The sequence below is a fragment of the Lepidochelys kempii genome, chromosome 24, assembly GCF_965140265.1.
Source record: "Lepidochelys kempii isolate rLepKem1 chromosome 24, rLepKem1.hap2, whole genome shotgun sequence".
NCBI lineage: Eukaryota > Metazoa > Chordata > Testudines > Cheloniidae > Lepidochelys > Lepidochelys kempii.
This window is the reverse complement of record NC_133279.1, coordinates 5,911,399-5,932,719: the sequence shown is the minus strand read 5'-3', so window position 1 is coordinate 5,932,719 and position 21,321 is coordinate 5,911,399. Positions and strand designations below refer to the sequence as shown.

Here is a 21,321-nt window from a genome sequence, read left to right as displayed (position 1 = left end):
ATTAATCGCTTTTAAATTTGGATGCACGTGAGGGGGATCTGGGGAGAATCTTTTTTTTTTTTTTTTTAGATCTGTTGCCAACCTGCGCGGTGTGTGTTCGGCCTCTGGCATGTCATTCAGATGGGTTTGGAAGAGAAGCCAGGGTCCAAATTGGCTGAGAGTTTATTGTGAAATACTTAACGCTTGATAGCATTTTGATGGATTTTTTTCCCTCTTCCCCCTTTTCTCCCTTTCTCTGTCTTCCCTCCCGCCCCATACCAGATCCGTAAGGAATCGGAAGTCCCTTGGGAGTTTCTGCGTCCAGCAAAGTTTTGTTGGGGTTGTTTTAATGGGGTGGGGAAGACGAGAGCGGTGGATTTTTGGAGTGGCTGAAATGACAATAAAACCCTCCAGGAATCTGGCTTCGTCATTTTAGCTCTCTTTTTCCTCCCCCCCTCCCCCCCCCCCCGATTATAATTCTGCTCTTTGCAAATACCAAATCGACATTGCAAATATTAATTATCTGTTATTCTAGATACACACCCAACAGGGAGAGAGAATTTAATCTAAACAAACCTCTCTTCTCCCGTGTCCCCCACGCCAGGACAGAAGGGGGCAAGAGAGGGTGTTTTTAGAAAGGAGCTGATTGTCTCTCTCTCTCTCGGTTGCTGGAGAATTTGGGAGCCACGAAGAAACTGAACGAATTCCATTGCGATCATAGGGGAGAGACTTCAAAATACCACCCCCTTCTTATTGATTCCTTTCCTTGCTGGGTGGATTAACTTTCTTTCTCTCCTCCGCCGTCGATTTATCTGCTCCCTCTTCCCTTCTTCCTACCCTCTCCCCGATCCCGACTCTCCGGCTCTCCTCCACCTCTCCTTCCCTCCTTCCCCCCATCCCGACTCCTCTCCTCTACCTCCCCTTCCCCCCATCCCGAGTTCTCTCCTCCATCTCGCCTTCCTCCCTCCCCCCATCCCGAGTTCTCTCCTCCACCGCTCCTTCCTCCCTCCCCTCATCCCGAGTCTTCTCCTCTACCGCCCCTTCCTCCTTCCCCCCATCCCGAGTTCTCGCCTCCATCTCTCCTTCCCCCCGTCCCGAGTCCTCTCCTCCTTCTCTCCTTCCTCCATCCCGCCGTCCCGAGTCCTCTCCTCCACCGCTCCTTCCTCCTTCCCCACGTCCCGAGTCCTCTCCTCCACCGCTCCTTCCTCATCCCCCCATCCTGACTCCTCTCCTCCACCGCTTCTTCCTCCTTCCCCCCGTCCCGACTCCTCTCCTCCACCGCTCCTTCCTCCTTCCCCCCGTCCCGACTCCTCTCCTCCACCGCTCCTTCCTCCATCCCCCCTTCCCGACTCCTCTCCTCCACCGCTCCTTCCTCCTTCCCCCCGTCCCGACTCCTCTCCTCCACCGCTCCTTCCTCCTTCCTCCCATCCCGACTCCTCTCCTCCACCGCTCCTTCCTCCTTCCTCCCATCCCGACTCCTCTCCTCCACCGCTCCTTCCTCCTTCCCCCCGTCCCGACTCCTCTCCTCCACCGCTCCTTCCTCCATCCCCCCTTCCCGACTCCTCTCCTCCACCGCTCCTTCCTCCTTCCCCCCGTCCCGACTCCTCTCCTCCACCGCTCCTTCCTCCATCCCCCCTTCCCGACTCCTCTCCTCCACCGCTCCTTCCTCCTTCCTCCCATCCCGACTCCTCTCCTCCACCGCTCCTTCCTCCTTCCCCCCGTCCCGACTCCTCTCCTCCACCGCTCCTTCCTCCTTCCTCCCATCCTGACTCCTCTCCCCCCCCTCTCCTCCTGCCCCTGCCCCTCCCCCCGCTAGTATGGCCATGGTCGTGAACCCTTGGCAGGAGGAGATCCCCGGGGGCCCGCCCGGCGCCCAGCCCCCGCCGGGCCTGCCGTGCGCTCCGGAGCCCGGCGTGGCCCCTCCGCCGCCGGGCCCCCCGAAGGGCGCGGTGGCCGCGGGCGCGCCGGAGGCGGGGGAGAAGGGGGGCGCCCCGCCGAGCGTGGACTGCATGGTGTGCGGGGACAAGTCCAGCGGGAAGCACTACGGGCAGTTCACCTGCGAGGGCTGCAAGAGCTTCTTCAAGCGCTCGGTGCGCCGCAACCTCAGCTACACCTGCCGCAGCAACCGGGAGTGCCCCATCGACCAGCATCACCGCAACCAGTGCCAGTTCTGCCGCCTCAAGAAGTGCCTCAAGGTCGGCATGCGCCGGGAAGGTGAGCGCCCCCCGCCCGGCCCGGCCCGGCCCGGCTCGGCTCGGCTCGGCCCGGCCCTGGCCCCGCCGCTCCTTCGCTCTCCAGCCTCGCCTGGCTGCCTCGCCTTTCCTCCGGGGTCTCCCTGTCCGTGTCCCCTCCTCTCTGTCTCTTCCTGGGGTCCCTTGCGTCCCTCTGACCTCCCTGTCTTTCTCTCTGTGTGCTCTTCTCTCTGCCTCTGGGTTCCCTTTCTCCGTCTTCTCCTTCTTTCTGTTCTTCCCTCTCGCTTCTCTTTCTGTCTTTTTCTTTCTGGGTTCTCTTCTCTTCTCTCTGTCTCTTCCTGGGTTCCCTTCCCCCTCTCTGCTCTCCCTTTCTCCCTGTCTTTCTTCTCTTTCTTTTTGTTCTCTCTTTTCATCCCTTCTGTGTTTCTCTTTCATTTCTCTCTCTCTCTGTTATCTTGCTTTCTTTCCCCTGGTTTCTTTCGATGTTCCTTCCCTAGTCTCTCTCTCTCTCTGTGTTCTCTGGATCTCTCTCTCCTCTCTCTCTGTTCTTTCTTTCTTTCTCAGGAAGAGGAGTGACAGAGGGGAAAAAAGGAATGCAAAAGGGGAGAAAGAATGAAAGCTTTTCTTTCTCTGGTCATTCCTCTCTCTCATTCCGAAGACAGAGAAATGAAAAAGAGCAAGAAAATCTCTCTTTTTAAATTCTTTTTCTTTTATCTCTCCCCGTTCTCACTCTTGAATGTCTTCATGCCTTTCTTTTCTACGTCTCTACCATTTTCTCATTCATCCACTTTCTCTTTTCTCACTACTTTCCTTTTCCTTCTCTAAATCTTTCTTCCCTTCCGATTCCCTCCTCCTCTCTCTCCATCCCCTTTTCTATTTCCCTAAATGTCTCTCTCCCTCCCCTCTCTAATGACATCTCTCTTTTATTTCTTTCCCTCTATTTTCTCACTCTCTCCTATCCCATCCTTTCTCTGCTCTCTAGACAGGATGCCCACCTATGCGGAACTGTCTGATCAGCTTCCCCCTCACTGAAGGCAACAGGGTCATGTGTACCAGGCATCACCCTTCCACTTGACAGTCCTCCTTGCAGGAGCCCTGTGGTTCCCTATGTATTCTCTTCCTTCCTTCCTTGCAACCCTGCTATCTATCCCCCAAAGCCCTAGCCAGGGTTCTTCCTCTCTAGCTGCGAGTTTACAGTTGCTACGCTGCCGTCTTAGGGACTTGGTATGTTCTTAGTATCATTCCCATCCTAAATACTCCCCAGTGCCAAGAGAATTCCAGATACCATTTCTTAACAGGGATCCTGGTAAAGTGGAAACCCACAGGCTAGAAATGTGTCAGAATTGCTTTTGACGAGTTCTCAACTCATCTCTGTTTTATTTGCTGCCCCCCTGCATTTCAGACTGGTTTTCCTTCCTGTTCCATGTAGCTATTTTGTTTTTTAAATGAAGGGCAAACTTCAGATACCTGTTGCAGGGCAAATATCAGGGAACTTTCATTCAACTGAATTAAACATTGCACCAGCCTTTGGCTGAAATTTCTGATCTACACAAAATCAGATGGTTTGTCCTTTTTGCCAATCCCAAATTCATCAGCCTCCCCCTTAACATTCCTGCATACTGATTCCCCAGTGTTGTCTACTGTACTTCCCCATTTGGGCCTGAGAAAGTAAAGCCTGGATATTTGTTGATTGTTCTTTAGCAAGAGAAAAGCAGAATCCTTAAAAGGCTAAATTTCCCCAAGACCCTTTGCTTGTAGATTACAACAAAAGGATCATGGGAAATAACCCTAATTCATATTTAACTTGACTATCTGATCAGTGAAATTAATCCTTCGAACCAGTGAACCTTATAGTTTCTCTTGGGTTTTTAAATAGGGCTTGATTTAGAGAGAGTTTCTCTGCAGAGGTAGGAATTTTCACTGTGCCCATATTCATTTTATTTAGAACTAGGTAGGCAGTGAAAACCAGTAGGAATAGAAATATTCTTTTTTAAAAAATGCATCTGTATGTCTGTGATAGGAATAAAAAAAAAAGGGCCAAAGCTGATTACACTGAATTCACCATCCTTATATTAACCATTATCAGGGTTTAAAATTAAACTAGAATTTAGCAGTGATGCAACATGCATGGTTTCCTCACACAAATATATTGAGCGGAAACAACAACATACCTAGCATTCAGATAGCATCTTTCATCAGATCTCAAAGCCCTGGAGAAATTTTTTTATTAAGTTACACTCGCGCAAATGTAGGATTGCAGAAAGCATGCGACAGCATGGGAGTCTCTCAGTATAAGATACACGTATAACAATAATACTCAGTATGTATGGTAATTCCTTCATAATGCGAACTACCTTCTTTAACTAGTAACAATCAAGAATCCATACAACTTAAATAGGAATCACATTATTTTTGAACTTTGCACAAATGATCAGCATTTCAACCATACTATTAAAGACTTCTCTTGTACATTTAATTTTCTCAGTTAAGGAATGAGTTGGAAAAAGTGGTAAAGTTTCTCTCCCATGATGGGACATATTTAAGAAAACATCAAGGCAAATCCCTTCCCTCCCCACTCTCCAGAGTAAGATTTTTCTTTGAAAACTTTGCCCCCTCCCTTTCTGTGAACATGCCCAGTAATTTGGCTGCAATAATGCATTCATGGCATTTAATCTTCTTTTGGTGAGATGATTACTGCATATCTCCAATGGGTACTAGTAGCAGATCTTAGCAACTCTTGCTACTCTCGTTTGTTTATATATACTTATATATACACAAGAAAGCTGCTAATAAATTTATTCTGCATAAATGACCATTCAAATCATCAGCATAAAATCCTTATGATTTATCCCTGATCCAGCTGGGAGCTGGGATAGCTCAATCTATTTCCTTCCCTCCTTATTTTCTTTTCAGTTGTGTGTGTTAATTTCTTTATTAAGCCCTCTGTCAAATCTGGCGATTAATGCTTCTCAGATCATGGGCATGGCTTTGAGAAAAGGAAGTTAGAAAGGGGACAGTTTTACCTCTATTATTCCCTTTACTGAGGCCCTTATAATGCATTTGGGTGACATGGTGCTAGGCACCCGGCAAAACGCTATGTTGGAGAGTTTCACAGGGCAAAAGTTCTTGCAGTCTGGAGCCATATTCACACCCAGAAACCTCTGCCTTAAAAGTCATCTCTTTAAAATAAAATTGACGTTCTAGTGGTGGTTAGGCAGGGACCCCTGGGCTAATGCAAAAAGATGCCTGCTGTCCAAATGCACGCATCATACAGTGGTCAGATTCTCACTGGGTGTAAATTGGTCCAGCTAGGCTGAAATCAACATGTGCTGAGGATTTGACAAAGTCTTTTTTTCTTTTTCTTTTTTTTTTTGTAAATAGAGAGAGAAGCTGAGTCAGGTAACTTATTGAACTGCTGAGCTAAACATGACGTCTGTCATAACCCTACACAGCATTAGGTAGCATAATAAGAAAATTGTTGGCCTGTGTTCATTAACAAACATGTCTTTATAGCCCAAGGTGAGCTTAGATCACTACAATTCTGGTTGAGCGGACACTAAATTTTTTTAGTGGTTACTCAACATTTGAAACATCTATGTTGAGAGATTCAAAAGCATTTTTAAACAGCTCTCTTCTCTGTATTCCTTTTGATTTTTTAATATCCATTTTACTTGGAATTTTATACCAGGTAAATATTTACATTGTCAAGTAAGCTTCAACTATTAGGTGAACATAAACAAAGACATCTCTCTATCAAGATACATCTACTTATCTTTTTCTGATTATGTAATGCTACATTATATAATTTGTTCCATACCAATTTAAATTTGGGATAATTTTTTGATTCAAAGGATTTCAGGAGTTGTTTGAATGATTCCCTTGCTTCTATGCAGAACACACACATGCAGCTGAAATTATTGAGCGTAGGTTCAGAAATGATATTTTAATTCTTTGCCAGTTATTGTAGGCTGGGAATGATAGCTGGAGAAAGCCCACAAAACCCCACTCAAAAAACAAAAAATCAAATTTCCATCCAAATCCTTAAATGCAATTTACAAAAACTGGGCTCTACGGAACAATTCTGGAGTGTATTAATGAATTCCAAACATAGAATTCAAATTGTATCTTACAAGGGATGTTTCTTATTGCAGCCTTCTTCCTCAGATCAAGAATATTTAAGGGAAATTTAATTACAAATAGACTTGCATAAAGGTTTGGTAGCGAGTGATGACTTCATCTGGAAAGTCATTTAACTTTAAAAAGGGGCACATGGAAACAAATAGATTGAACAAGGGTATGGGAATGGTCCAGTATATGTGCTGATTTTCAGAACGTTACGTTTCATTTTTTTTTAGTTTCATCAGTATTATTTGATTGGGGTGAATTCACTCCGAATATAGTGGCACTGAGTGAACTTTCAATAGCTCTATTCCCCAATCCATTTCCCAGCAATAGAATAGTCTGAATTTTTGCTTTTCTGCCCCTCGCACTTGGCATTGGAAACGGGTCACGTTGCGTTCCCCGCAGATTAGGTCTTTTGTTAATTATTATAACGATTAGGAGAAATCCCCTTTCGCCATTTAAACACCTCTGTCACTTTTGGTGGGCAAACGGCTAGCAATCTATTAGCCATCTCACTGAAGTTTAACCGCCCAGTTTAAAGGATTTGCCACCAGGGTCATAAGGAAGGTTTGTTATTGTTAAATGCATTTCTAAAGCATCTGCCCTCACAGTATCTGGCTGATTTTACATGCTCACTAGGTACATTGCATTTATGCAATAATCTACCGCGGCGATAATCTACCAAATTTGGCCCAAAATAATGGAAATGTTTCTGTGATTTATTTATTTATTTGTTTGTTTGTTTAATTCCAGAGAGAATAGGAATTTTTTTTTTCTTTTTAACCAAGCAACCATTTCCTTGGCTTGCTGGCTTCCCCTTTGCAGCACTGTGCATCAGGGCCTGAAAGTGAAATTGACTAGAAACTAGTGACACTGGAGGTCACTGCCCCAAAAAAGTGAATTAGAATGTCACAATTCTCTCTGGCTTACAAATAATCGAGGGAGTAGAATTTTAAGAAGTGCCGGGCATCTATTGAGATGCACTGGTGGAAACCTGGATGGTTTAGGTAGGTTCCGAAATGGGAACTGAGCTCTTTCGAAAAGTTGGTCTGTAAAGCTGAGTAATATTAGGGAGGAGAGAGAGGGGGCATTTATTTTAAAAATAAGTTCGATTTTTTAAATTTGAGTGTCTGTGTAGCCCTTTGATTTTTTTCAAAGCCATTTGATTTTTTTTTAAATAAAACAGGAATTATTTTAGGCATAAAAAATCAGCAATTTTTTGGGTGGTCACCAGTATTTTGCTAACAATCACCAAAGATTAGAAACAATTCCCTCAGGGCCTAGGAAATACACGGCAGAGAAATCACCTCTTTTTCAGTTCTTAGATATCTCTTCTTTGTATTACTGCTATTACTAATTGCTGTATCCCCCTAAATTTACATGGTATTTCATGACAAAGAGAAAGGTGCCTTCCTTGTTTCTGATCAATAGACACAGAGCCATGTTTTGTTTTCTAAGCGAACTTCCGCACTCCCCATCTACTTACGTAGAGCTTCTGCCTAGATTCTGATCTGAGTTGCATTACTTGTGTAAATCCACTGCTGAACTCAACTCCTGATTTAGGCCGGTGTCATTTAGATCAGAATCTGCCCTTTTTTTTTTTTTTTTTCTCTTTCCCTGTGTGGAAGAAGCTGTCCACAAAATATTGCTCTCCATGGGACATGTATTTTCTCAGCCAGCGTGTTGATAACTGGGCTTACCCTTACTGCTGAGACACGGGTGGATTTTTAAACTGTTACTACTACAGCTGCAAACAAATCAATTATGAGACTCTTTGGTACTCGTGGAAGGTAGACGGTTCATGGAACTCTGATATATCCTGGTATTGCATGTCCCCGACCTCCCAGGAATGTTGTTAGGCTTAATTTGTTAATGTCTGTGAGGTCCTTTTAGGTGCAAGGTCTTATAGTAGATTTAGGCATCTCTTCAGCTGGTCTAAGCTGTCATGGTTCCACTCAGCTATCACAATTGATACCAGCGGCAGATCTGCGCCATAGTATAACAGTGTATGCGTTCTTCTTCTTCTTCTATGAAATCCCGAGACAGTGAGACTTTGGCAAGGGGAAGCAGCCTTCTAAACTGAGGGGCAGATTTTCAGCGGGTGTTTATTGTCATCACTCCATTGACTTCAATGCCAGCAGCGGTCAGCCTCTCTTTCTGGTGTTACATACTGACAATTTACATTGACTGACCATCGGGCCCCTGAGTGCCTAAACTTCCCTTGTCGCCCTGTTAGCTGGTTGGAAAAACCCAGTGCTAGGAATCCTTTCACGCGGCAAAGACAGCTATTGACCACAGGTCTCGGGCCCCTGAAATGCAAAGGCCACTCTCATTCACTTGAGCAACGTCATTGATTTGCATAGGACTGCTCGTGGAAGTAAGGGTTGGGAGATTGGGCCCCTTGTTTTTGAGGCAGCGGTGGTAGAGAAACCACTCACGTTTTCATTAAACAAAGCCCCTCTCTCCCCCTCCTGCATTACTCTCATGGCTTTATGGGGAAGCGTGCCTGGCACAACATGACTGGTCTGTACATGCTTAGAGCAAAAACCCGTTTACAGTGCCGCGGAAGGAAAGACACTGGTTGTTTTTAGTCAATTCCAATTCCATCTTGTCTCTCTCTCTCCAGTTCTGTCTCTTGTCTATCCAATGAAACCTGTATCCTCCCCAATTTCTAAGATCCCCAGTGCCTCAGCGACTAGTATCTAATGAATTGTAGTTGCTCTCTGCTACGGAAGAGTTTTCGGACGTGTATATATCATTTTTGGTACATAAAAAAAGAACAAATCCTTTCTATTTTTTCCACCTAACTTCACAGCATTTGGTGCAACAGCTCGCTGGACCCTCAGCCTGCGCTGTAGTTCACGGCAGGAGCTTTAGGCTTTGACCCGAAAAGGATTCAAATACAGAAGCGGTCAAGTTAGTCCGTTCCCTCGCAATCCCGAGGACTGAGCTGGGGAAAAGGTTTTGCTTCCTGGCTTTGTGAACGTGGATGGGTTAATTCTCCTTTCCATGCCTCGGTTTTCCCCATGACAACCCCACGGGGGTTAGTGTTTGTAAAGGGCTTGGAGATCCTCAGAGGGAGGGTGGTCATTGGGAGAAGAGTTGTTATTACGTGTGTTATGGTAGCACCTGAAGGCTGTACATGAGATCAGGGCCTGATGGCGCTGGGTGTTGTTGAAGAGAATCCTTGTTCCAAAGGATTTACAGGCTAAGTAGACCGGATAAACAAAGGCGTGGAGGGGAAACTGAGGCACAGAGACGGGACATGACTACTTGACTTGCATCACGCAGCACGCTGGTGCTAGAACTGGGATGAGAGCCCTTATCGAGACCTCGCTGAGTCACAATCCACTGGACGATGCAAGGGTCTGATTCTGCCCTCCTTAGGAGGGCATAGTGCCAATGGGTTGTTCAGGGAGACTTGTCCAAATCAGGCCTGTGAGGCTGCGTCTTTCACCAATGGCGTGCCCTCGGTGTGTGCATTCTCGGGCTAAAACGATTAGGCGGTGATTTTCTACCAGTATAATCGTTCCAATGCAATCCCTAGTGGAGATCAGTACCAAGGTGCCTTATACCAGTGTGGTCTATGCCCCATCCCTTATGGAGGTATGCCAGTATAATCGTGTCCATATTACAAGGGCTTCGTATGGGGCTAGCTATTCCGTGTTCAGATAATCCCATATTCTGGTATAAGAGTGGGATTTTTCAGTTCAGTTTAACCCCCCGTCCCAAGGGATGTGAACTAAACCAAAACAAGGCCTTCAGATACTGGAGGAAAAGTTCTCATCTGCTTTAGGCCAGGGCTAATCTAGGAACACTAGAGTATACTAGACGGGCAAAGCCCTCCTAGTGTGGACCAGCAAAACAGTATCTCTTAGTCCGAGCGAAACAAGTGATACTGGTAAAAACTCATCATTGCTACGCCAGCGGCTTGTGCCAGCTTGGGTCTGTTGGTCAGGGATCACACCTCTCTGACTGACAGAGCTATGCTGGAAGAAGTCTGTAGCCTAGACCTGACCTGAGGTTATCCTGAAAAAACTTTCCCATGAAGACAACACTTTTGAGTAAGTGAAAACCAGGTCCACCCATTCTGCCCCGGTTGCTTTTTCTATCCACTTAGCGCTTGGTGTAATGATAGCACAAGGGCGGGGGCCCAACAGAAAAGCTACTTTTTTGGTGTTTTCCACCAGTCTAAAACCAGCTTCCAGCTTTTCAGGCCCTTACTGGGTTTGGACGTTTGTTGCTGGGATGCGGAGCAGGCTGGCCGAGAGCAAGAAAAATCCCCCATCTCCTTTACTTGCCCCTAGAGCTGCACGACCAAATCAGTTTCTTTTGAATACAAAAATCTAAACTATGGGTGCTAAAGTCAAATGGCTCCCTCTAAACTCCTCCCTAGTTCTAAACACCATCTCTGCCAAGTCACGGAAACAAATTCCCTTCCCCACCCCCATTTTTCTGATGGTTTGCATGATCATTTGCTAAATAAATTGCAAGCTGATCGGTTCCTCTGTCAGCAGCAGCAGGGGCTTTGTCCCATATTCCCCCCCACCCCTTTTCACACATACATAAACACCTCCCTCTAGGAATTTCACAAATACATTATTACCCGCACTCCAAATCCCAGATCCACAGAGTCAAGATTCTCCTGCACCTTCTGCGGCTGTACACCCCAAAGCAAAGTGGGCATGAGAATCAACCAGTGTCAGCTGACGGTGGCCTCGAAAGTTTTCCGTGATCCAAGTCCTGGGTTCTATCTTTTCTGTTAAATCTAGGGCTGGCGGAAACCTTCCCCAACCCCTCCAAAATGCAGGTGCAGGTTGACCAAAACGCAGGTGCAGGTTGACCAAAACGTTGCGTAAATTCGTCTCACGTTTGTCCAATTCTTTTGGCCGAAAAACAAAGAAAAAAAATCGAAAAGTTTCATTTTGATGCTTTTGAAATGAAATGTTTCAATTTGAAGTGACTTTTTGTTTTGAAATTTACTTTTCAATTTGACCCAAAATTCCTTTCAGAATGGCCAGTGAACCAATCTCTCAATTATTCTCACAGCTCTTTTAATTAATACACCAAAAAATGGAAGAATCTATTGACCCCCACCTTTCCAATATGCCTAGCAATGGAGAGTGGAAAAACACCTCGGTTTTATCCTGGCAGATCAGAGCAGGTCTTGGCTTTCAGACAGCATTCCAAACGAGACATGAGCGAACTTCATCAATTTGATCCTGGACCAGAGGGCAAAAAAAACATCTGGGTCAGAGTCTCATCTAGTTTAATGGAGTTCCTTTGAGCCATGCTGATTTACACCAGCTGAGGATCTGGCCCTTGTCCACCAGACTGGGGCTATTTGATGCTCAGTGGAAGAAGGACAAACATTTGTTTTGTGATAAGCCTGGCGGGTGGATAAGTCAGGGAGGGAAACCCTCCGCATATTCTCAAAGGTGCAACACGTCCAGGCATCCCCGGCCAGCGCGATTGGGGTAAAACGTGTTGTTTGTTCTTTGGGGAACAGCGGAACAAACACAACAATTGTTTTGGCCAAAGAAACAACCCAGGATTGAAGTGTCCTTGTTACAGCAACCCTGCTCGATATGGTGGGATGTCACATTTGCAGTTCTTGCATGGGGGCTCCATCAGAGCCAGGTGCTACCTAAGGACCAGCTCTTCACAACAGCTTAGCTCCCATATAGCCACCAAAATAATCCAGAGAGCCCAGCACCGCAAATGTTGCATTCTTTGGAAAATCTGGCCTTTACTGAGTTGCCTAAATAGCAGTCAAGGTCTTTGAAAAACTGAGCCACATGTGAACCTTAGGGAAGATGTCTGAGCTAATTGTTAGAGCAGGGAGTGGGGGTCAGGACACCTGGCTTCTGTTCCCAGCTCTGGAAGGAGACTGGAGCCTAGTGGTTAGAGTCAGGACTCCTGGGTTCTATTCTGAGTGCTACCACAGATATGCTACGCAACTGGCTGCAAGTTATTTCCTCTCGGTGCTTCAGTTTACCTGCTTGTGCAATGGGTAGACAGCTCCCTGCCTTGTGGAATGGTGTAGGAAGGCGGCATTTGTATTTAGGGGACGCTTTGGGTGCGTCGGAGGAAAGGTGCTAGCAGAGATTGTTCTAGAGAGCGACTGTACGACGCTAGAGTGCGGGTTAAACCTTACGGCAGGCAATAGATACTGGTTGTTTAGGGGGGGAAAAAGAGGCTGAATTTCCCCATCCCAGCTGTTTTGGCTCTCAGGTCCCCAGGAACCCCTTTCAGTCGTTCCTTTCCGGCAGGATAGATTAGCTAACCCAGCTTTGCAAAATATTCTCTGCGCCTACTCACCGAGGCAGGTGGGTCAGGAGCTAGTTTTTTGACAAGTTAGCAAAGTCTCACTAATTTTTCCATCACTGGTGGGAAGGTGGATGAGCAGATCTTGTGTCTGCGCTGGTAGGGTGATTTTTTTTTTTTTTTTTTTTATTTGCAAGGCTGAGCTCATTGAACCAGTCTCTCTGCTCCCATATGCTAATAAGAAGGGCAGATGCACAAAACAGCCATGCACCCACTGTTATAGCTGCCTGCCCTGCTATCCATTGCATAGGGACATTTCACAGGCGTGCATGTGTGATGGTTTCCCTCTTGGCCAATGCACTGGGGATCAAACTGGGGACCTTCTACACAGCTAAAACCAGGAGCTGCGGCAGCTCAAGCTAAAACTCCACGGCAAGGAGTGAGAATTCAGATCCTCAGTAGATCAGGATCTATTCAGGAGTTGGGCCATATTTTTCAGTCAAATAGTTTATTCACTGCAAAATGCAGTTTCGGGTCAATGAAACTATTCCAAATCTGGGTCGAATTCAGCAAATAGTTCCAGCCAGGAAAAACTAAATAGAAAATAGAAAAGGAGGACTTGTGGCACCTTAGAGACTAACCAATTTATTTGAGCATGAGCTTTCTCCGATGAAGTGAGCTGTAGCTCACGAAAGCTCATGCTCAAATAAATTGGTTAGTCTCTAAGGTGCCACAAGTCCTCCTTTTCTTTTTGCGAATACAGACTAATACGGCTGTTACTCTGAAACCTGTAAATAGAAAATGGCTGTTTACAATGGACTTTTCGGGGTTTTTTTTTAAATCCTTGTTTGTTCGTTTAAAATAAATCTAGCTAAATTTCCAAATGAAATGACAGTTTGAAATGAAAAGTCCATTGTAAACAGCCATTTTCTATTTACAGGTTTCAGAGTAACAGCCGTATTAGTCTGTATTCGCAAAAAGAAAAGGAGGACTTGTGGCACCTTAGAGACTAACCAATTTATTTGAGCATGAGCTTTCGTGAGCTACAGCTCACTTCATCGGAGAAAGCTCATGCTCAAATAAATTGGTTAGTCTCTAAGGTGCCACAAGTCCTCCTTTTCTTTTTGCGAATACAGACTAATACGGCTGTTACTCTGAAACCTGTAAATAGAAAATGGCTGTTTACAATGGACTTTTCATTTCAAACTGTCATTTCATTTGGAAATTTAGCTAGATTTATTTTAAACGAACAAACAAGGATTTAAAAAAAAAACCAGAAAACAAAATGCAATTTTTTCTTTTTCTGGTCAGATAAAATGATAAATAACAAATAGTTAGCAGGGAAATGACAAGCTGCAAATTTTGGCTGCAGATCCAAAGCCGAAGGGTGTTTTGGATCGAGGGGTATCCCGTGTCTTGTGGTTTCTCTTTGCCCGGTGATCCAAGTGGACGGCTCCCTGTGAGTTCAGGAGCAGTGAATGAAACAAAATTTTGGTGAGGAAAAAAATGAAAATTTTTGTTTCCAATTGACTGGAAAATAATATTTTTTCTGGAATTTTTGGTTTGGCCACCAAACCAAAGACTCCATTGCTTGTCATACACGCTCCCCAGTGGGTTGCATACGTACTGTCTCAGCCCTCTGCCATCCTTTGCTAAACTTCCCCCCTGCTTTGCTATAGGGCCAGTAGCTGCATCTGGGCATCGTATTCAGCCCTCCAGCAACCTGCTGCTCTGAACGAGATGGGGGATAGGGTTCTACCTGTACAACAAGGCCCAGATTTGCACCCTTTCAGTTGGGGTGTTTAAGACCAAATGGCCTGATCCTGAGGGCACCTGTCGTGCTAACAGGTGTTTGGGGTGCGCTCAGGATCGGTCAATGGTATATTCCATGCATGTCTCCTTCACCGTTTAATGCACGGCCGGGCGATGACAACCACAGCCAGGCGCGAGGCAGTTTCCTGTGAAGCTGCCCCATCAAATTAAACTGATCACATCAAGCTATCGCAAGCCCCACTGCTGCTGGACTCCTGCGTCCGGTTGTGGTGCGCATCATTCGAGAAGAGTGTTGATCAGTTGGAGAGGGAGCCAAGAGGAGCCATTAGAAAATCTGCCTTAGAGTGACAGACTCAAAGGGCTCAATCCATTTTCTTAAGAAAGAGCAGGTGAGCGGATTACCGTCTGTATGTACGTACGTACATACAAGAGGGGCAAATATTTAATAACGGGCTCGTCCACGTAGCAGAGAAAGGTATGTCATGATCCAATGGCTGGACGTTGAAGCGAGATGAATTCAGACGAGAAATAAGGTGTACATTTTTAACAGCCAGTGTCATTAAGCACTGGCCCAACGTCCCAAGGATCACGGCAGAGTCTCCATCGCTGACAATTTTGAAATCAAAATCGGCTGGTTTTCTAAACGCTCTGCTCTAGGGATTATTGTGGGGAAGTTCTCGGGCCTGGGCTACACAGGAGTTCAGGCTAGCTGATCACAACAGTCCTAGGAATCTATCACTCTCAGATCCACCCAACTAGCTACGGGGCAGCAGAATTCAGTACGACATGCAGCAGACAAGGCTGCTGTGTTTGCTATTGCAGGCTGTTTTAGCCACTGTGCTGCAGCTGGACTCATGGGGTGCCGTCTGCTCGGATCTCTATGGCAAGAGAAACCGCAAAGCACAGAGCATCCCCAGATCCAAAACACCCTTCAGCTTTGGGTCTGGAGCCAAAAAATCTATGGCGTGCGTCATTGCTCTGCTATGATTCTGATGTCATCGTCTCCTGGTAGTACCTACCAGCCCTAGGCATGGAACCAGAAACCTGAAACCCATTGTGCTAGGCGACATACATTTTTTATTGCTATTAGGTGCATTACGGTACTGCCTTGGTGCCCCAAGTCATGGACCAGGACCTCATTGTGCTATGGGCTGTAGATTTTTATTGCCATTAGGTGTATTATGGTAGCATCTAGGAGCTCCCATCTTGGACTGTACAAGGGGACGAACAGACCACTCTCACTAATTCAGTATTGCGGATCCAAAGGGTTCAGAAATCAGGAGTCAGGGCTCCACTAAAACTGAGGTTATTTTATAAAATGTCATGCTTTTTAAGCCAATCAACCTTGGGGTTCTTTTTGTTTGCCTTCTGGTTTCTCTGAGCCTTTCAGGGGTCAGGTTTCCAGCCCTTTCTTTGCAGCCACAGGGACCGGACCATTCGGGTTTTTTGCTTGTTTATAATGAAAGCTGAGATTCTCCCATGATTCTGGGAGCTGGGACCCGGAGAACAACAACAAAGATCAGTGGGACCGTTCCCCACCCTCCCTCCAATTACTCAACAAAACGAAAAAGCGCGTCACTGACGAAGCGAGGCCAATTCGTGCCCCACCCCTTCAGCTTCACCTGGTCGGTGTCTTTGAGCGGGTACGTAGATGGTGGGAAAGGAGGCGTTGTGCATCGTGCACTGGACTAGGATGCAGGAGACCCAACTGAGCTCTGCCATTGGCCTACTGGATGGCCATGGGCAAATCACATCCCCTCTCTGTGCCTCAGTTTCCCCATCAGTAAAATGGGGACAATGCTTCTGACCTCCTTTATAAAGCACTGTGAGATCCACTGATGATAGAGCCAGGAGGCATTGTTGTTATTATCTGTGCTTTCCTAAAAGACATGATTTGGTTCAAGAACAGCCATTGGACTTGCAGCAGGAATTAGTTCAGGGAAGTCCTATGGCCCCCTACTATGCAGAAAGCCAGACTAGATGATCACAGTGGTCCCTTTTGGCCTTCCTCCCTGTGGATCTTTGTCTATACAGCACCCAACACAATGGGGCCCCAATCCTCATCAGAGGTGCTGGGCAAAAAGTTTATTCTCCTACTGTTTTAAGCCTGTCTGTGGTACTTACCTGGCCCCCATCTCCATTGTGTCTGAGCATTTCACACTGCATTTGCCCTCACAACCCCTCTGTGAGGCAGGGAAGTGCTATAATCCTGCTAGAGTGACTAAGTGACTTTCCCAAGGTCTCACAGGTAAGCTGTAGCAGAGCAGGGACCCAAAGGCAGCTTTCCTGGCTAGCACTGGTCCACCCTTCCTCTCCAGAGCCCAGGCCCAGCTGCCTCTGGGCTGATCTACAGCTTTTCCTTTGGCCCACGGGAGACATGCAAACATCCTGTCACTCAGACTCCAAACCAGCAGATGCTGGGTTGTTGCTTAGCAAGTTGGAGTTCGTTTGAACCCGGATTTCACAGTGCGGGAGCGGGAAGAACTTATTTGAGTAAGAGGCAGAGAAAAATCTCTCTGTGAACTCCTGCAGAGCAAGAGAGATCAGGGTTGTGGGGCTTGCATTAGATCCTGTCTCTTAGAAAACAGGGTAGAGGAGACTCGTTTAAAATAAATCAAATCTCTTCTCCCGTGAGGACCACAGGGCCAGAATTCCAACGGCTAAAACACCGACAACTGGGGACTGATTTTTTGAAAAAGCTCCATCCATTTGCTCTGGGTTCTAATCCTGCCCTCACTGTACTGGCCAAGCGCCTTCCAGCCATGCACTAAGGGAGGTGACTAATATCTGGAAATCTGGCTAACATCTTAGCTCCCCATAGGCACCTACTTAAAGTGGCCAGATAAGATTTCCAAGAGCTTTCTCTGAGAGCCAGGCAGTTCTCGGGTGATGAGAGCTTTTGAAAATCTGCCCCTTCCCCACCTCATGTCAGAAATGGCTTGGCTGATTTGCTTCTGACTAGCTAAATTAATGGTCTCTTGCAGCACGTGTTAACTCCTTACGCTTAACAATCTGTTCCACCCTGAATGGAGCGGTGACCTTTCCCAGACCTGAAGAAGAGCTCCGTGTAAGCTTGAAAGCTCGTCTCTCTCACCAACAGAAGTTGGTCCAATAAGAGACAGTGCCTCACCCACCTTGTCTAGCTGAATTAAATCACTCCAGGACTGTGGAGGACATGTTCCTGGCCAACGGAGAGGGAGTGTTTTATCAGAGGAAAGGGGTAGGAATTAGGCACAAAAGGCATTCGAGCTGGTAGGGAATTTTCTGAGGTCTCGAGGATATGTTTTTTGTTGGGAAAAGCTGAAACTTTTTGCAGCAAAAGGTGGGTTTGGACAAAGTTTTTGACTTGAATTTTTTTTTGTCAAAACAGGACCCTTTGACATTTTCCAAAGGAAAAATTTCATTTTTTTTTCCTGGTTTGAAATGACATTTTGTTTTCCAATTCAAACTAAAGATAGCACAATTAAAACAAATTAAAGATGGTTGAAATCAGAATGAAACGTCTAAATCATCAAAGCAAAATGTTTCTACTGACCCGATCTAAAGATTTTTTTTTTCAGTCAGCAATTTTTATTTTTTGGAATTTCAACTTTTCCTCCTGATTCAGGATGGGAAAAAATGCCAAAATCTCAGCCATTTTCCCACGATGGGAAAATCATTTGCCAGAAGCTGGGAATGGGTGACAGGGGATGGATCACTCGGTGATGACCTATTCTGTTCATTCCCTCTGGGGCACCTGGCTTTGGCCATTGTCGGAAGACAGGATGGACCTTTGGTCTGACCCAGTCTGGCCGTTCTTATGCTTTTTCCCATCCAGCTCTACTTTTAGCTTTAACTATAGAAACACTAATAACAACAAGAATGCCTCATGAGAGTGACCATCTATAAAGAGCTTGTCAGCTGTGGATCTCTATAGCAAACCGCTCCTGCACCAATGGTCTTCAGCTGCAGGTTTGTGACCTGTGCCCATATGGTTTCGAAAGACAGATTTAGCTGCTTAGCGAAAGCATCATCAGTGATTTGCAGAGCTTCGAGATGGCAGGGGAGAATTTCTTCCTAGCAAACAGGGAGCCCAGGCTGTTTTCTAGGGAGCAGAGTGGGCGCGAAGACACGTGGGTTCTAGTCCTGCTCCTGGAAGGGAAGGGGGTAAAAGCAGGCCGCTAGGAGGCAGGGCTTCCTACCGCTGTCCCTAATGTGCGTGATTAGAACATGCCACCGCTGTGCCTTAGTCTCCCTATTGGTAATACATCACCATGACATGGTACAGATTAACACTCAGACATTATTTATGACTGGGTCCCAAACCCATTGACGTCAGTGGTTTCAGGCCCTTAGAGGGCAGCAGCGATAGAAATGCCAAGTGTTATCACAGTGTCAAATATTTTCACCTTCCTATTGCCAAGGAACGACTTTTTCATTCACAAACCTCTTTGCCCAAGTTACCCTCCCGCCCCACTCAGCTGCACTTGACCCATGGGTGGAGCCTGCTGCCATTAAAACCAAACCCCAGAATGGGTGGGAGGGGGCATTTGCACCTCTCCTAGGATGAAACCATCTGTCCCACTCAATATCATGGCATCGCACCTCCCATTTAGTGCTGTAAATGGTCAAATTGCTGCGGGGAATTGGCCACCATCGCTGAAGTAGCTCCTACAGGCCCTGAGATCAGGGCCCCCGTCATGCCAGATGCCGCACAGACACAGGGAGAGCCAGCCAGCCCCGACCCCAAAGGGCTCATGATCTAACTCCAGTGGTTCTCAACCTATTTACCACCGTGGGCCGCATCCCATACTACCTGTATGGCCCTGAGGAGGTCACATGGGCCACAGCTCTGTGCTGATTGGGCCGCAAGCGGCCCGGGGGCCTCAGGTGGAGAACCACTGACCGAGACAAAAGGTGGAAGGAGACTCAGAAGCGACTCAGCCAGGGTACCCAGCCGTCACGACTAGAACCTAGATCTCCTGAGCCCCACGCCGGTACCTTACCTGCTGTCCTACACTGCCTCCTTTAAAGGACCGCACCATGGTACATCTGGCCACAGTGGACGCTGCAGCTCTCCGGCTACTAGAATCTTTGAATCCTGGCAAACTCGCCCGATTAAGAGGCACAGGCAGGCTCTCTTAACTGCTAAGTGACACGTGGGATTTCAAAGCCACATCTACAAGGCCTGTCTCCTCTGGTGAAAGAGTCAAAAGGTTTCATTTTTTGATCTTTTGGTAACTCAATGTTTCCATTTTTCAGATTTTTACTTAAAAGGGCAAAGCCATTCTTAGAAAGGTAGCAATTGAAAGGAAACATTTTGGTTCGAGTCAAACAAAACATTTTGTTCAATCTGAAAAGAATTTTTTTCCGATTTGCTGAAAATGCTGAAAAATGTCATGTGCGTGTCAAGCTAAAACAATTCCCCCTCCTCTCCCCCCAACTTTTCAGACCTGCCAGCAAACCAAAAGACCTGTCATACACAGCTCTAGCTGGAATCTCAAAGCCAAGATCCTTGGGCTACTACAGGGGTATTTGAGGGTGAAACTGACTCGTAACAAAGTTAAATTGACCAGTGTCACTCTGTCTAGCTCAGGGTTTTACACGGCTGCGCATCATCGCAATATCTGGGCACATTCCATTTAAAATCTATAGCAAGAGCAAAATCCCCTAATGGATTTCATGGAGTCCCTGGCACTTTTCCCTTTTAGGGGTCAAAACTCCACTTGGGGCAGGCTGCTTTTAGGGGTTAGAGTTTTTTCAGATTTTATTAATTTCCTATTTTTGTTTGGTTTGTATGTGTTTGAGTGCAGACAGGGTGTCTGTGTTGGTTCGGGGTAGATGGAGTGTCTGCATTGAGATTCAGGGACAGACTGGGGGTCAGTATTAGGGGTAGATGGGGTGTCTGTGTTGGGGTTCCGGGGTAGATGGGGCGTCAGCGTTGCAAGTGTGAAGAGGCAGTGCTAAGACAGTCAGCCTCTGGATTTGACTGATCTCCCCAGGGAGTTTGTTCCATAGCCAGATTCTCCCCCAACCCCCCTCCATTACAGTATAATGTTCCTGTGAGAGCTGGGAGAAATGCCAGAAAATAAAACAGGATCAATAGTGAAAAGTAAATTTAATTTTAAAAGTTCTTTCAGTCTGAATCATCTCAGGTCTTAGTCAACAAAAGATTTTTTTTGTCTCCTGTAGAAGGAGCCTAGTTCTCCATTTGCCCTACACCTTGTGCAGTCATTTCCACTAGTGCAACGCCGATGTGAAACTCTGCCATTCTGGTGTGGTAGCATTTTGCACCAGGGGCAAGGACAGCACAAGGTGCAGGGCAGGGGAGAATCTGAGTTTTAAATGTTTATTGCTAGCAAGCCATCTAGAAGGCAGTGTGGCTGAGTATATGGAAGACGGGGCCCTCAGCAGCCCTGGGTTCTGTTCCTAGCTCTGCAACTGGCCTGGGTGGGTGACCGTGGGCAAGTCACTGCCTTGCTCTGTGCCTCAGTTTCCCCATCTGCAAAATGGGAATAATGCTATTGATCCTCCTTTGTGAAGCACTTTGAGACCTATGGATGAAAAGTGCTGTACAACAGCTAGGGATGAGGATAATAATAATAATAATGATTAAACCCCAGGCTTCAGGGTTCAAACGAAGCTCTAACTATTAAGAATCAGAATGAGACCTTCATGGGGGCAGATTTTCCCACTTCTGCCTTCTACAGGGTTCTATACCTTCCTCTAAAGCAGCAGGTGCTGGGCACTGCGGGAGACAGACCACTGGGCTAGATGGACCTCGGGTCTGATGCAGTCTGGCAATGCCTGTGTTCCTAATCAGACAAGATTTGCTTTTTGCTTTTCTAATTAACACGCCAGTCTGGACCCAGCTCTCCCCCCAGGCTGGTGTCAATCTGGAGCAACTCCAAGGAAGCCCACAGAGGTACACTGCTGTGACCAGACTCGGCTGTTCTCATTTTCCTAGGGGCGGCAGCAGGGAATGCTAGACTGCGGTGGTGCCCTGAAC

At 46.4% G+C, this 21,321-nt stretch overlaps 1 protein-coding gene across 2 annotated transcripts in view; it reads left to right on the top strand.

Moving 5' to 3' along the window:
* Positions 1 to 1,793: 1,793 nt before the first annotated feature.
* LOC140902546 (nuclear receptor subfamily 2 group F member 5) overlaps positions 1,794 to 21,321 on the top strand; it is a 31,864-nt gene continuing 12,336 nt past the window's right edge. Inside the window, exon 1 of one of the 2 annotated variants that reach the window (XM_073322722.1) lies at positions 1,794 to 2,193. In XM_073322722.1, coding sequence (XP_073178823.1) covers positions 1,797 to 2,193 — 397 coding nt within the window. In that variant the 5' untranslated portion in view covers positions 1,794 to 1,796. Of the gene's footprint in view, positions 2,194 to 15,322; positions 15,977 to 21,321 lie in introns of those variants that run through there. The other variant, XM_073322724.1, reaches the window with a different exon arrangement.